The sequence below is a fragment of the Amia ocellicauda genome, chromosome 15, assembly GCF_036373705.1.
Source record: "Amia ocellicauda isolate fAmiCal2 chromosome 15, fAmiCal2.hap1, whole genome shotgun sequence".
Lineage (NCBI taxonomy): Eukaryota > Metazoa > Chordata > Actinopteri > Amiiformes > Amiidae > Amia > Amia ocellicauda.
Window position 1 is genome coordinate 25,543,360 of NC_089864.1, and position 15,331 is coordinate 25,558,690.

General features: G+C 36.4%; 1 protein-coding gene across 1 annotated transcript; it reads left to right on the forward strand.

Annotated features, from left to right (window-relative positions):
• The first annotated feature begins 15 nt into the window (after positions 1–15).
• Positions 16–8,023, forward strand: rad51ap1 (RAD51 associated protein 1). The gene is made up of 9 exons (XM_066724463.1): positions 16–403; positions 976–1,022; positions 1,344–1,485; positions 2,608–2,717; positions 3,289–3,375; positions 4,459–4,623; positions 5,167–5,334; positions 5,538–5,684; positions 6,167–8,023. Exons 1-9 carry the CDS (start codon positions 387–389, stop codon positions 6,292–6,294), a joined length of 1,011 nt encoding a protein of 336 aa, XP_066580560.1. The 5' UTR covers positions 16–386; the 3' UTR covers positions 6,295–8,023.
• Positions 8,024–15,331: the final 7,308 nt, after the last annotated feature.

Sequence of the window (15,331 nt, forward strand, 5' to 3'; positions counted from 1 at the left end):
ATAAATGTGTTCTCTGATTTATATGTTTTATTTGTGAGTGAATTCTTAAAAGTCATAGACCAATGTTACGAATCGTAAGAATGAATGTACAGTTAAGTACTTTTCAATTCATTTTTCAGGCGGGTTGACTTGTAAGATGTTATCCAGAATTACAATTGAAGCATAGGTCAGGGGTAAAGCCGAAAGCAATATTTTGTCTTCATTCTTAAATATTTTTAACATTATATTTTGCATTATTCTTGTAACACAATGTACTAGTTTGCGGTACTGGGTATTTGTGTTGGTATCATTCGTGTGGGTTGGCATTTGTTTATTTTCGTGTTGCATTGCATGTTGTGTCGTTGATCTTTTTATGACCCATACTTGCACGATCTCCATAACCAGTCATGGCAAGACCCTCAAGGTTCGTAAGTACACTTATTGGGGAAACTATACATCATAAACTGTATTATTATGATTATTACTACTATAACAGTGGCATCAAAATTAGTTTTCATTACAGCATACATGCAGGGCAGGACAGAATGTTCTAGTAATACTAATGTGTTCATGATTACAAACAAGAAAAGCAAACGTTTACAAAAGACCGCAAAAAGTGGTCAGGTTATAGCTTTGTAATGCTGATTAATGAAGGGAGGGAGATAAGGCAATACATGTGTGTGTGTTGATTTGTTTTACATACGTGCCATGTGACAAATAAAAACCAAGAGTGCTCATCAGTCATCATCTGTTAGTTGTCCTCATCCCTGGTCCCCAAGAGAAATCTGTGTTTGGTTCCAGCGAGCTCTCAGTTACTAGAGGAAATAATTGGAACAATGAGTCCAGATTCTTGTCAATTTTAGCCATTGCTTGAAAACTTTTATAAAATCAGGGTTGTAGACAACAACTCTCCATTATACTATATGACTTTTCTGTATAGCTTGATTATCATAACCTATCAACTGCATCTGTTTTAGTTTTTTTCTCTGTTTACAGGAACACAAAAACTGTAGATTATTCACAGTTTGGAGATCTTGATGACGGTAGGTGCTTTTGTATAAATAGAGATATAGCTATCATAATTTAAAATATGGGTGACATGTGACAGTGGTTAGTGCTGCTGCCTCGCAGTTCCTGGGACCCAGGTTCGATTCTGGCCTTGGGTGTCTGCCCATGGAGAGTTTGCATGTTCTCTCTGTGGCTGCATGGGGTTTCTCAGGGTAATGGGTGGATCTCTATTCAAGCCTGTCTGACACGGGCCGAAAGGATGACTTGATTCTTCCTGGGACTAAGAGTGCATAAGTGACAGTTATCCCAGAAGAAGCCAGTGCTAATAGAAGTGTATTCGTTTGTAATTGAATTAGATGAGGACTTTGCCTGTGTGAAAGCACCACCAACGAAGAAGCCGCGAGTGACATCGAATCCAGAGGAGTCAGAGAGAAGGCCGAAAACTGTCAAAGCCTCAAGCCAAGAGTCTTTTTCACAGCCCAAACCTAGCAAAGAAAGGTAATATAAACATAACTCAGTTTTGCAGGAATATCCTTTGTGACGAGGCTTTAGAATCCTGGGAAACATTCACTTCTGCATAAAACCATTTTAAAAAGGCTTAGAGAATTTGAGAGCTCAGTTGGGTTAAAAACCAGAAGAACACAATTTTTCACAAGTATTGAGTTATGAAGCCCTGATCCATTCTGTAAGCAGAAGCTCTTTTCCACTTGCTTTAATGTGTTTTGTTATTATTATTAGTAGTACTATTAGTAGTACCTGCTGATGTCTTTATTCAAGACAAATTACATTCAGCAAGGATCTATAAAACATTACATTGTACGAATATAGGTCTAGTGTTATAACAAAAAAAATAATACAACACAGTAAATTCCTTTAATTCCTTCTCATGGAGCCATTTTTACAGTTTTGACCACCATCGGTCAAGTTTTAGGATTTAATTTTTTCTTATATCTGACACGTCCCAAGCTCATCAAATGTATTCGAAGGCAGAGGGAACAGACAGCAGTGTTTGAGTCCTGCACAGGCATGCTGCAATGCGAAAGACATTTTACATTTGAAGGGATTAGCAGACTAGAGCACTATATCATCAGGACACGATTTTACTGACAGCCCTAATCTAAATTAGTCTTTAACTGCAGCACTTTTGTCTATGATTTGTCGAGCATAAAAATCAACAAATCAAAGTAATATGTCAGCAAGGGCCTGGCACTTAGTTCTGTATGTTTGTAAGTGGTCCTGTGTAACAATTGAGTATAGTTAGATGAAATGAGTCATCACATCCTGTTGAATCTGCACTGATTACATGATATACCCGAACCTGCTAGCCATTAATCTGGATTCATCTACCAGTACTTTTACAAATAATTTTGTGAAACTGTTCAGCATGTAGCAGAGCCCTTGTGATTATATGATTTATATGAAAATTCACTGAGCTGCTTCACATGTTGTTGGTTCTAACCCCTAAATACAGCCAGGACACACTATTGTAAACACTTGTGAAGTGAAGTATGGCACAACCAGCTTCAACACAGGACTGCAAGGTGAAATCAGTAGTAAACTGCTGTGATTTGTTGATCCTGAATTTGAATGTAGACATTCAAATTTTTCCATCTCTTTCAGATTACCTCTGGATGACAAACTGTATCAAAGGGACTTAGAAGCTGCTCTTACATTGTCAATGCTACAGACAGCCGAAGACAATGGTGAAGTATTTTCACTGAATGAAAACGGTAAGCACTGATCGACAGGGCAGGAAGGGGTCAGCATTAACTAAGTACTCTGTTATTTCATAGCCTTTCAGAGTTCCAATCACTTCCAGTTCAATTGTGTAAGAAAGCTCTGTAGCCTTTACAATACTTGAACACTTAATGGCAATACAATAAACTGTGATAGGGTACAACTTTGTAAATTGCAATTTGTGGACAGATTACATTTTTGATTTGGTCAGCCTAAATTACTGATTTAATCTCATTTTCTGAATACATACTTAATCTTTAGATTGTATGTCAGCATAGGTAGTTGGAAAACTGGCTCACATCAGCTTTTAATCTATCTTCACTAGCCTGGTATCAGTTATTACTTGGAAAATGTAAATAGAGGATAAAAGATCCCTTTACAGTACCAATGCCACTAATTCTCATTTTGTTATGTTGCAGTTGCATTAACAGTTTTAACCATCATCCGTGGTAATATTGGAAGTGAATAATTTAATTAAAACAAAAGTAACTTTCATATCACAGATGATTGGATAAATGATTGCAGAAACTCAACTAACTGTATACATGCATGTGTCTTTCCCAGGTGGCAAGATTCAGCCAACCATCGACGTTGAAAAGATGGATGGGTGTAGATTGCTCTCCAACTGTAGCGTGGATATCAACCTTTTGGGTAAATGGAATAAAATAATCCTTACTCTGTTCATTAAATCATGCAGTTGTGCTCATTAACATTTTAAATAAATTATTATTTTTATTATTATTGAAATTCAAGAACACTTTTTAAAATAATACAATCTGAATTAATTAAATATTACACAAAATAATATTTTTGTGATATCTGGAATGCAGTGCAATCATTTTATTTATTGAATTATATAACCAAGTCAGCACTTGTATGAGCCAACAGAGCAGAAGGAGAAGAGATATTAGTATTAAACAATGGGTTTCATTTGCTGGACCAGAATTGTTTTTAATGCTGCAGTTTGGTCAGACCACCCACTCAGTTGACAAATGTATGAATAAATACTTAATTTCTGTTTGACAGTTGCTCTGTAATCTTTGACATGATTGATGAAAACAGTACACAGCATGTTCAAAAGGAATAATTGTGGTGAATATGTGCCATATTGTAATCTTATGTGTGCAGTGTGGTATTTCAAGCTTACATAAGATGAAAATTACCATCCCCAAAATGAATAAATCTTAATCATCCTTTTTTAATGACAGATTATCAGCAGTATGATATTGTTAAATTGAGTGAATAAAAAACACAATTAAATGTCCAATTAGACAGTAGTGTTGACAAAAATCTATCATGGCGCATGGTATACTTTAATTGTTTGTGAACCAGAAATATGAACAGGTCAAATTTGGTATAATATTTTTTAAGTGGGACAGCATCATAATGTACGTATTCGGGTCAAGTCCTATGCTGAGTAAGCAGTATGGCTTCCTAGACTTATTTCTCATTATTACTGCGAAATTGGAATTACTTGCTAAATGTAACTGTTGAACAGCTAACAAACACAGTTAACCATTCAATAAATAGCACAATATTAAACTGCTTCTGATGCCCTAGCAGAGGGTAAGTACTAAATAAGTCTGGGTAAGTCTTTGTTTTGATGTTTTTAGTTAAAAATAGAAATACAAAACTGACTCGTACACACTGAGATGTATAGTGTTACCAAAGGCTCTATTATAATACACTAATGCCAGTTGTAGTGTTGATCGGGTGTGTTCTCTCCCTCTCTAGGCTTGGATAAGATTACAGATGAGCAGGACTCTCCTGTCTGCCCAGTTCGGCAGAGGCAGGCCGCCTCGAAGGCCACAGAGCAGCAGAGACGGATCCTGCTGGATGAAAGGGGCAGTGATGCCGAGGCTGAGCCCGATGAGGCGTATGAGCCCACCTGCACACCAGGTAACCGACATGCACGGCAGATACCTATGCCCTGCCTTCTGTAGACACCCTGCAAATATCAGCATAGTTCATACGTGTTCCTCCTGCTTCTCTCGCTGCCTCCAACCTGCTTCTTATTTTGGTGTCTATTTTCAATAGCAAAGCTGCTTCTTTGTCTTATTATGAAGCACTTTGTATTTTAAGAAATCATTGTACTGTGTGACCCATTTAATATGAGTTTCTGGCCAGCTGTTTATTAGAGTATCTTAAATCATTGGCTGCAGTTTCCTATTACCACCACCAAGGGGCACTGAAAGGACCGAAAACCTCTTCTAGACATAAATGTGATGCATTACTTACTGCTTACCTTCATCAAGTGCTGTAGGAACATGTTTAACACACACATTTTTAAAAGTGAAAATACTATTTTGGATTTTTATGTTGCCTTTCCAGTAGTCCTGTCATGTTAGCGCTAAAGTTTGTGTTATTTAAAAATGTTGCTCTCGCATACATGATTGCTGCCGAGAGAGAGACAGTGCAAGCATTCAGTATTGTGCTTTTCAGATATGTACTCAGGGAGCGATGCAGATTTCAGCAATGAAGAAGAAGAGGATGAAGAATTCACTGTGTCGAAGACAGACAGAAAGAAGGCAAAGGCCAAGGAGAGAAAAACACAACCCCCGAGATCAAAGAAAGAAAAGAAGCCCTCGAAGTCAAGACTTCATGCAACAGGTACATGTTTTTGGTTTGTTTCCTGTTTCTGTAGCAGGTGGCTGCTATTGATTTAAAACGTAAAAGTGTCTTCAGCTTACATTGGAAGTACTCTAGTATTGGACAAGTACTGGCTAATAACCATATCAAGGGTGTCATTTGTTATGTTGCCTTTTTGTATAAAACATAATTCAGTTTTCTCTTCTTCTCTGCCTCCCTTGAAGTGACCCCTACAGTGGGGAGCCCCAGGCCAGCCGCCAGCAGACCTAGCCCCGTCCCGAAGAAGCCCTCTACCCCTCCTCTGACTGCCTCCAAACCGCTGACTGCCCAGAGTCCAGCTGGGGTGAAGATACCAAAGTGGACCCCACCAGGTCAGTGTGGGGGCTGTTATTAGCTCCTCCAAAACTTTAAATGACCTGCTTTGAGCTAAGGCTACATGCTCATTTGCTAAGGTGTGCTCACAGACACAACGCTTGCTGTTGAAGACGTGCTCTAAATCAGCTCAGTGAAAAAGTCACACAAAGTATTAGGAACATGTGAGGCAAGTGAAAACTTGTTTTTCATTCAGTGTGCCTGTTATTCATTTATTATAAACGTGTAGTTGATTGTGGCTTTATTACAATCTCTTTGGAATTAATTAGATGGTAATTTGTCAATGACGTTAAACTTGTCAGTAAACGCAAAAGTTGAACCTTGACTGTAATAAGATAATTTTAAATATGATAAAGGGTTCAGAAGAGCTGCTTGAGGGATTTTCTGAGCTAACTACATGGGGTCTTCATTAGCATGAAGTCACTTTAGCTAGGAAATGAAGCTTTACAGAAACGTGATTTTCAATATGTGTTTGTTGTAGGTCAGCTTGGAAAAAGCCCAAACGCAAGCAAGGCCGTCTCAGTGAAGTCTCCGGGACAGGGACTGCGATTAGGGCTCTCCCGGTTTGCCAGAGTGAAGCCTCTACATCCGACTGCTGCAGGGAACTGAGCTCCAGTCCATCCTCCCAAGGATCCTCTCTGTATGTGTGTATAGTGGTTTGCTGTGTTCTCTCAGAAACAAAATATTGCAGCGATTCCTTCCACTTCCTGTCGCAGTGCATATTGCTGTCAAGCTTTTAGTTATTTTGGTTAAGTGTTTATTTATTGTGCGTTTGCTAATTTTAAAAAGCATGATATTGGGAGCATTTTTTTCTGCCTTTACGATATCAAGAATTGTGGGTGTTTGTGAACCACAGCACAACACAGTAATCCTTGAAGAAAATAGCACTTTAAAACATTAATTGTGAATTCCTTAAAAGCATGTCTTACTTTCTGTCTTTAAACAATATTTTGGCTTTGGATGCAAATTTCTCTTAATGTTCTTAATGACCTGCATGATACATTATTTCCCCCATACCTCTTATATACTTGTTAATGTTTAAACTATTCTAGTACTTCTTTTCATTTTCGAGAGTATTTTCGCTTTCGCTTTTATGAAATTGATGCTTTTCATGCTCCCAGTAATAGTTTTGTCAACAGGGCAGTACATTGCAGGGTAGGGATAGATGAAGATTGTACAGATTTAAACCTGATTAATAGTATAATTTACAAATATTTTTTAGGAGTGGCTTAACACCACCAGTAAGTGTATTGGCTGTTACATACAAGGGTTGTGTGCTGGTGCAGTTCGATCCAGGAGTTTATTCAGTGACAGCGTTTTAGGTTGTTTTGTTCCTTATTTATGCTTCACGTAGACCACAATGGATTCTGATAACAAAAGCAAAAGATTCATTCTGTCATCAAATCCTTGAAGAGCACTGAACCAAAGGAATCTTTTAACACATACAACTATGTTGAAAGTCTAGGGACAGTCAGGATTTTATTCAATAGGTTTTTTCAGCCTTTAATATGTGCAACCTTCTACAGAATACATCAGCATTTTAGTATGTTCATCATTGAATAATTTCTAACAAAGCAACCTGCTTGTTATTTTCGTTCTGTTATGTTTCTTTAATATGCTATACTTTGTGTTAGCAGAGTTTTTTTTTTCTTTCTTTCCAAATTTCTATGAACCACTTCTAGATAGTTTAAAATAACTTCTGTACAGATGTTGCATTGCTGATTGGCAGGAAGCACATTAGCATCGCCCCATGATGATAAAACGTCAGCAGGTATTCTAGGTAACATACTTATCTGTGACCTATTCAGTCATTTCAGATGAGCCTTTTATATATATTTACCCAATACTCTGGGAAGTAAGAAATGTATTACGACTAAAGCAGTATAAATGAACAACTATGTATCTGGTCATGTTATGTTATCTTATCCAGGGTATGATTAAAACAAAGAACTACAAGATTTTATAAATCTATTCATTGGATATTTATACTTTTATAAACATGTGAAATGCCAGGCAGAAGTCTTTATATCCTTCCTTTTGGAGCAAATACTAATAATTTCTGACCAGTAACTTGCTGCATGAGGACATCAGGTGGCCTTCTCTGACACTGTATGTGGAGTTCACTTCCAGGAATGCCAGAAACAGTGAACTATGCCTTTATTCAATCACCGTAATTTCATCCTTGAAATGAATGTCATATTTTAGCAAAAAATTGAAATGTTTTCATGCTTTGTGGATTTAGATGTGTACAGATTTTAAGCCTTTGCAAAACAAATTTGTATTTTTGTACAAAAATAAAATATGAATAAACATCCTGAGGTGTCTCAGTTGAGATTGATGTGATTTCTATGTTATTACTTTTAGCATTTACAAAATCCTTAGTCTGCTTTCCCATGCAAAACATTCCATGCATATGAATAAACTGACATCTTAGTTTAACCTGTTAGCAAAAATTAGGGAGAAATACTGTGATCTTTATTACTTACATAAATAAATTGATACATGAGCAATGCCACTGGCTTTTCCATCTGGGCAGTTTCTCAATCAATTCTGCCTAATAGTTGCTCCTTGGGCATGGAGTTTGTGTGATCTATATATCAATCAATCAATTATTCAGTTAACGTATATAACAACTGTCTTAAGGTTCTTTACAATCACACTAAACAGTGAGATTGAAAATATATTGAAAATACTCAGCAAGTAAATCACATTGAATAATAAAGACAATAATTAATGATCTATTATTTATTTATTAACAGACCCAGAGTGACTTTCATTTTCAAAATAAAAAGTAAATACAATCGGTACAAAATGTAAATGCATTTAAGGTTTTACAGACTGAATCTGAAAATCAGCATTAAATCAAAAGGTAGAAAACAAGTTTGATGACTTTCATTTTGTGAGAACCAAGTTCTAAACCAACTTCAATGATTTTTAATCCAGTTTATTTGCTGAAGTGTTAGCTGCTTGTGTTCATAGTCCTGGAAAATATATTTTTATACTGGTTGATACAAGTTCATAAACAACAAAACTGATCAACTAGTTCATTATGTAAAAATAGTTTTCAGGACTGGAATCTGAAACATTCACCAGATCGCTTTGCCTAACTTTGTTATGTGTCCCGCTTTCACACGGACTGTAATGAAGGAATGTGATTGTTTACTATGGTAATTATTAAAAGATAAATGTAGGCATGACCTGGAACCTTGTTTTCTAAAGAATTAAGGAAATTGGATTAAAATAGTTTGAGAAACCCTGCATTTTCCAATAGACCTGAAGAATTTATTGCATGGTGAAAAACTGATTAGCTAACAAGTTTTAAAAAAATGATTAGAGAAGAGTCTCAAGCCCATTTTTAAATGGAAGATACATTTTAAAGATATTTGAACATTTGAGAATTAAAATAAACATCTTTTGGATTTCCAGTTCTAAACCATTTCCATATTTTCATGCACATGATTGTATATAAGATGTATTGTGTATTTGTCTGCTCTCATACCTGATATAATGCTATAGGTGACTAAAAGTTAAACCACCTGAAAAGAGATGAAGGAGGGATGGGTTCTTTTTAACCTAGCTTTAATAGCCCAAGCATAGCCCAGGTGTCTTAGGTACTGGACACTTGCTCGTGTTGCACATACCATCCACCCAGTTCAACCTTGGGTCCTTCATCTGGAGGGTTCTCCCAACTATCAGGGTCCCAAGAGGAGAGGGTGTATCTAAATTGGAGGCTCCCGCCAGAGCATGAACATTGAATTCTGGTTCTGCACATATCACCTGTTCAGTATCCTACAGGGATAGATGAGACAGCTCTTCGACATCCACATTAACTTTTCCTGGATGGTACTTTATCTCATACTGATAGTAAGATGGGCTGCCCAGCGCTTTAATCCACATAAATAGTATTTGAACATGTCTGTATCTGCCCATTTAATGGCAATTAACTCTAGTAGTAATGAGCTATAATTGGAGTGCTTAGTGCAAAGATTTAAGCAAAGCGTAAAATGCCTGTCTGAATTCGCAGTAATGATAATTCAGAACAGTGGAAAGATTCCAAGAAAAAAATTGATAGACCTAAACACAAATTTATTAATTTATCAGAGAGATTAAAGATGTCTATTGTACACCTTATATATGCCTCATAGAGCACTGAAATACAGTAGCAAATTGTTAAATATGGTCATATATAGTGTATAATAGCCATATTTGAGGATTTATATTGGCAACATCCCAAACTGTGTGCTATGTGTGCTATGTACTGTACAAGTTGGCCCCTAGCCTGGTTTAGCCTACTACCAGATTTAGACATTTAATGACAGACAGGTAGATGTATACTTATATAGATATAAATACAGATTATAGATGCAGATATCACATATATTACATTTTACCATTGCAGCACCCAATAGTCTTCCAAGTTTAAGCCAGTGTAAACTCAAAGCATTATAAGGAAATACACTACAAGACACAACAATATAGTCAATGACATACAGGAGTAGACATGCAGAACTGAAAAAAAAGAAAAGAAAAGAAAAAGAAAACAGTTACTTCTGATCTGATGTGGTAATGAAAGCTCTTTGGTCTACTGCAGTATCCAATGTATCACAGAAAGAGCACCACGCATTGCCAAACCACTGGCACAGTGTATGTGTTGCACTGAGATGGAAATACAGCGTCGTATCATCCTGTACAGGGAATACACGTTGGCACCTCCCGCTAATACGATCAGGGATTTCGCCGGCTTTATAGCACCAGCGTATGGCGCAGGTTGGGAATGGGGGGGTCGTGGGGGTCGTGGGGGTCCTGCGACTGTTTCGGCGTCCAGCTCGGTTGTTGTGGTTACTGGAACGTCGCCGTCCGGGAGGGGCTGTCGCAACGCCGCCAACTCTAGTGGCACAGCACTGCCGCGTACTCGTGTGCCAGGGAGAGGGAGCCGGGCACGAACAGGGCGGACTCAGGTAGCCTTCACTCTGTAACCCAGCAGGGGCAAAGATGAGCCCATCGGGTAATACAAATTACAGGAAGTAAGTACAAAATAAATACATACAACTTCTTATAGAAATCCCCGTTCATTGCACTGCTGGTTGTGCTGATTTGTAGCACAGTATTGAAAAACTTTGAAGTCATAATCGAGTGAATAGATTTTTTGTAAGAAGCATCACTTAAAGAAGCTCTAAGAAATATAATAAATACATAATGTATTTGAAAAATGAAAAAAGGAAGGAAGTATAACAGGTCTTCTCTTTACTTTATTTTAAATATTATGCACACAAATTATTATTATTATTATTATTATTATTATTATTATTATTATTATTATGGTAACACTTTACAATAAGGTACCGGTATTATTATATGAACACCATAGGATTTAAACATCGATACATCATGAACATCATCTGAGTTCTGATGTTGAGCACATGGACCTGCACTTTCCCTAACATGTGATTAACATAAGAACTCAGATGAAGTGCATGACATATATTGTGGTATTCATATATCAATTAATTAGTAATACCGGTACCTTATTGTAAAGTGTGACCATTATTATTATCATTGTATATTATTATTGTAACCCCTTTAGGTGACAAGCTTTTAGCTCATGCATTATATTTATATATCATGAACGTGTAATTGTTTATACAGGTATTAGACAGTAGCTGTGTACTTCAGACTTTTTGACTTACTTTTTATATATTTTAAAATAAATTATTTATTTTAGTTTTTCTTAGACTGTAAAAAAAATAATAATAATAAAAAAAAAGCAACATCAGCCATCTGGGCAGAATTATGGGACCATCAGCAAATCTGTGAGAAATTAGATAACGAAAGTACAATATATATATATATATATATATATATATATATATGTGTTTAAACAAGTAAAAAATAAATCAAATATTCAAGGCAGAAAAATAAAAAACACAAAAATAGAAGGCTGGTCGTTATTATTGAAAGTCTGTTAAACTAATCACAGCAGTCAGTCCACTTGCTGCTGATTGCAATTTCATATCAAAATTCTCCATATCACAGAAAAAAAAAGTTAAAAGACATCCTCGATCACCTGATATGAAGGCCAGAGATGTAGGTCAAAAATGTTTTCAGTGGAAATACACCATAAGCATAATTTATAAAAAGTGCAGAAGTGTGTTATGGATTAATAAAACAGTGAAAAACTATTCAGCTCCAAAGTAGTTTAAAATGTTTCAGTGATTATCAATGATCATTTGTCAAGTTGTACTTACAGGTTTCTGGTTTAGATTATTCAGCACACTGTTAAAAACAATTCTTTAACCTGCAGCATTAAAAGCTACTAGTATTTCTTCAGGGAGGTGCAGCTGTTAAAGGAAGCTTGTGGAAATGGGAATTGTGTAACAATGTTAAATCTAAAGCTGTCTTCCCCCAAAGGGATGACTGTGCTGTTACTAGGTGGGAATTGTTCTCTGGGCAAATCAGGCTGTGTTCAAAAATTCTATTATCACTTCAGGTTAGCAGCAAAAGTAAATGTGTTTTTCCATGTCTTTTTATACATATGCCACAGACCAAATATCACTTTTTCTACCAGTTTTGCTTGAGTGTCTCATAATCATGAAACCTATAGTTATAATAATGATAATTAAGCTTTAATAATAATAATAATAATAATAATAATAATAATAATAATAATAATAATAGTTCATGCAGGTCTCCAACTTTGAGGTTGGAGACCAATTAGCCAGCTAAAGAAGAGTGTCAGAAACTGGCATTTCCAGCCAGTGGAAGCAAAACTTTTGCCTCATGGTCCCGTGTTCTGTAGCAGTGCACATGAGAACAGAGCAGCAGTAAGGCTATTATTAGCACACGTGTTCAGACAGAATTCAGAAGAGGGGCCAAAGAGTGCGCTTAGAGATGCATCTGTCTCATCCCTCCAGAGGAGAGTCTCTAGCAGTTTGGAGCTGAAGTACATTACGCTAACATGGTGGGAGGAGTGATTCTCATTGTGGATCTGCACTTGCACTTTGCTTTCACAATCCTTTCACATTTCACCAACAGTAAAATGTATGACAAAAATGCAATACATATTACTTCCTTTAAAAATATCCACTCCAAAAATGCTGATTAGTCCTAACTTTTCAATACTCTCTAAGAATACTCACCTTGGCTTTAATCTAAATTGTTACTGTAATTGGAATTTGTAAATTGCATCATGTTTTGAATTGCACTATATTATTGAACTTTGTAATGCTCTTATATTTTGTAAGTCACCCTAGATAAGGGTGTCTGCTATGTCTAATAAATACATAATAATAATAATAATAATAATAATAATAATAATAATAATAATAATATATTTAGCAATACAAATATGTTTTTATTTGCCTTTTTTGTTTTGTTTTGCAAATAATTACAAAAACAGGCCACAATAAAATAATGTAGACTCTTTTCACAAATGTGCAAATGCACTGTTTAATTGCAGTAAAGATAACTGGCTGTACTGGTCTTGTCATCATCTGTATTTCTCTCAATGCTGCAAAGGCCACTCCGTTAAACTGGACTGGGAGAAGTGGAGATTATCATGGACTCTGTGGTGGAGGCTGTCATAGAAACGGAGGAGATACAAAAGGCTCGTTCTCTGGGTGTCTGGATACTGGAGCTGTGTGGGCTGCCCCTGCCAGCGCTTGGCATGCAGTAGAATTGATCTCTGAAAAGTATAGTAAAATACAGCAAATCTGATTATATCGCCCTGGAACTGTGACTGAAAGCAGTTCTTGTGTGTGTTTCTGCAGGAAGGCAATGAAAGCCAAGCTTGAGAAATTGATACAGGAAAAGGAATCTGGGCTACCAGCTATTATTAGGGCCAGGCGACAGAAGCACACTTTCATTCAAGAGGTACGGAGAATTTTTGTATTCTTTTGCTGACGGCCTAGGTGAGCATATGTGTAGAAGTGTGGGTAAGTCAACTTAATGGTTACTTGAGCTTGAGGCTGTTGTCTCATCCAGGTGAATCTTTTACTATCAGTTCCCACTGCTCATAAAATTCTGTTGGGGTTTCTTAAATTTTAATCCTCCCATATAAGTAAACAACAACCTTTTTTTCCAACTTGTGAGCAGGCAATGAAAATTATGAAAATTGAAGGGTGGGGGGTGGTAATTAAGCTTGTCCAATGTCTTAAGATGCCAATTTATTTATTGGCAAAATATGTTTGCAGGATTAGCACATTGCTTGAAATTATACACCTTTCTTATTAAAAAGTGTAATTAGTTTTGTACTCATTTGATTTTTTTATATTGAAATTTCAAAACACACTAGCAGTACAAAGAACAAAGAACAATACATAACATTAGATTTATGGCAGCAGACAAAACGAAGCAACAACAAAGAGCTTGTTCAAGGGTCAGGCAAGACTGTTATTTCTTATGTACTAGACTGAAGTATATAGCAGCCCGCTAAAGGATAACAATTTCCATTTTAATAGAAAAGCAAACCATCACTGTATCAGTCAAGACTGTAGAAACCAGCTAACAGAGCAAACCCCATTGCTTTTCAGTTATGTCTGATTGTTTCATTATCATTTAGAATCCATTTTAAATGTATCCCTTTTGCAATCCTCCCACCTTGGGAAAAACAAATCCCCATACCAGTCTGGGACAAAAGAAACCATATGTTGCTTTTTTTTCCTGCACTCTGATTCTTACTTTTCAAATCACTAATGATTGTTTCCCTTATATATTCACTAATTTGAAATTGATCATTATTATTAACTCCTATATAAGACAGCTGCTTTACACAGGTCTCACTCTGCACTCACCACAAGTTTGTAAATATCTGAGCAGCCAGAGGGAGCACTGGAACCCCAGTCTAGACCCACTCCCCAAACCTTTTGATGCTGGGCTGATTAAATAGAATAGATTTGAACTAGTTATTTCCAGATTATGGGACATACCCAACCAGAGGATATTACAGGATCAGCCACTTTTGGGAGTCCCCTGGACTATGATTTTGTAATATAATCATAAGCGCTTAAGGGCCAATCAGGATGCAGTTAGCAGTACAACTCTTTGACCAAATGCAGTTGGATGTTAGAACCCACCTGCTGACATCAGTAAACGTCCTCTTTAAACAAGCAACCACTGCTGGTTGCACTTAAACTTTGAGGAAGGAACAATGTACTTAGTTCTTTTAGTATTTCCACAGGAGATAAACAGTGAACTGCCTAGTGTTGCTAGGATGCACACTTTAGGATCGATCATTTGGAGATAAAGGACCAGGAGGAACTGGAAATTAACTGGAAGAATTATTTTTGGTAATTAATATTTTATGTCAATGGGAAGGGACATTTTTTGGCTAAATCCAAATCAGATTACAAACTATAGGCTACAGAAGGGAACCAAATATATATTTCTAACATCTAGTCTTGCCAGTAAGGCTTCCTCAGATTATATCAATATCAATTTACTGTACATGTACTGTACCCATTTTTATTCTACAGAGAAATGACAATGTTTGGTTCTACATAAATTGAATGTGTTTTCAGTGAAGCTTTTATACCCACTCAGAATGAATGTACATAACGAATAACCAAACTCATTGTACATGTGTACAAATGGGATTAACTATTATAGTTTTCGCTACCTTTTGTAATTGAACTTTGTGTGTTTTCAAGAG

Coding starts and splice junctions, on each gene's coding strand:
- rad51ap1 (XM_066724463.1), top strand. Junction 1,486..2,607: donor CCCAAACCTAGCAAAGAAAG/GTAATATAAACA, acceptor CATCTCTTTCAG/ATTACCTCTGGATGACAAAC. Junction 4,624..5,166: donor TGAGCCCACCTGCACACCAG/GTAACCGACATG, acceptor TGTGCTTTTCAG/ATATGTACTCAGGGAGCGAT.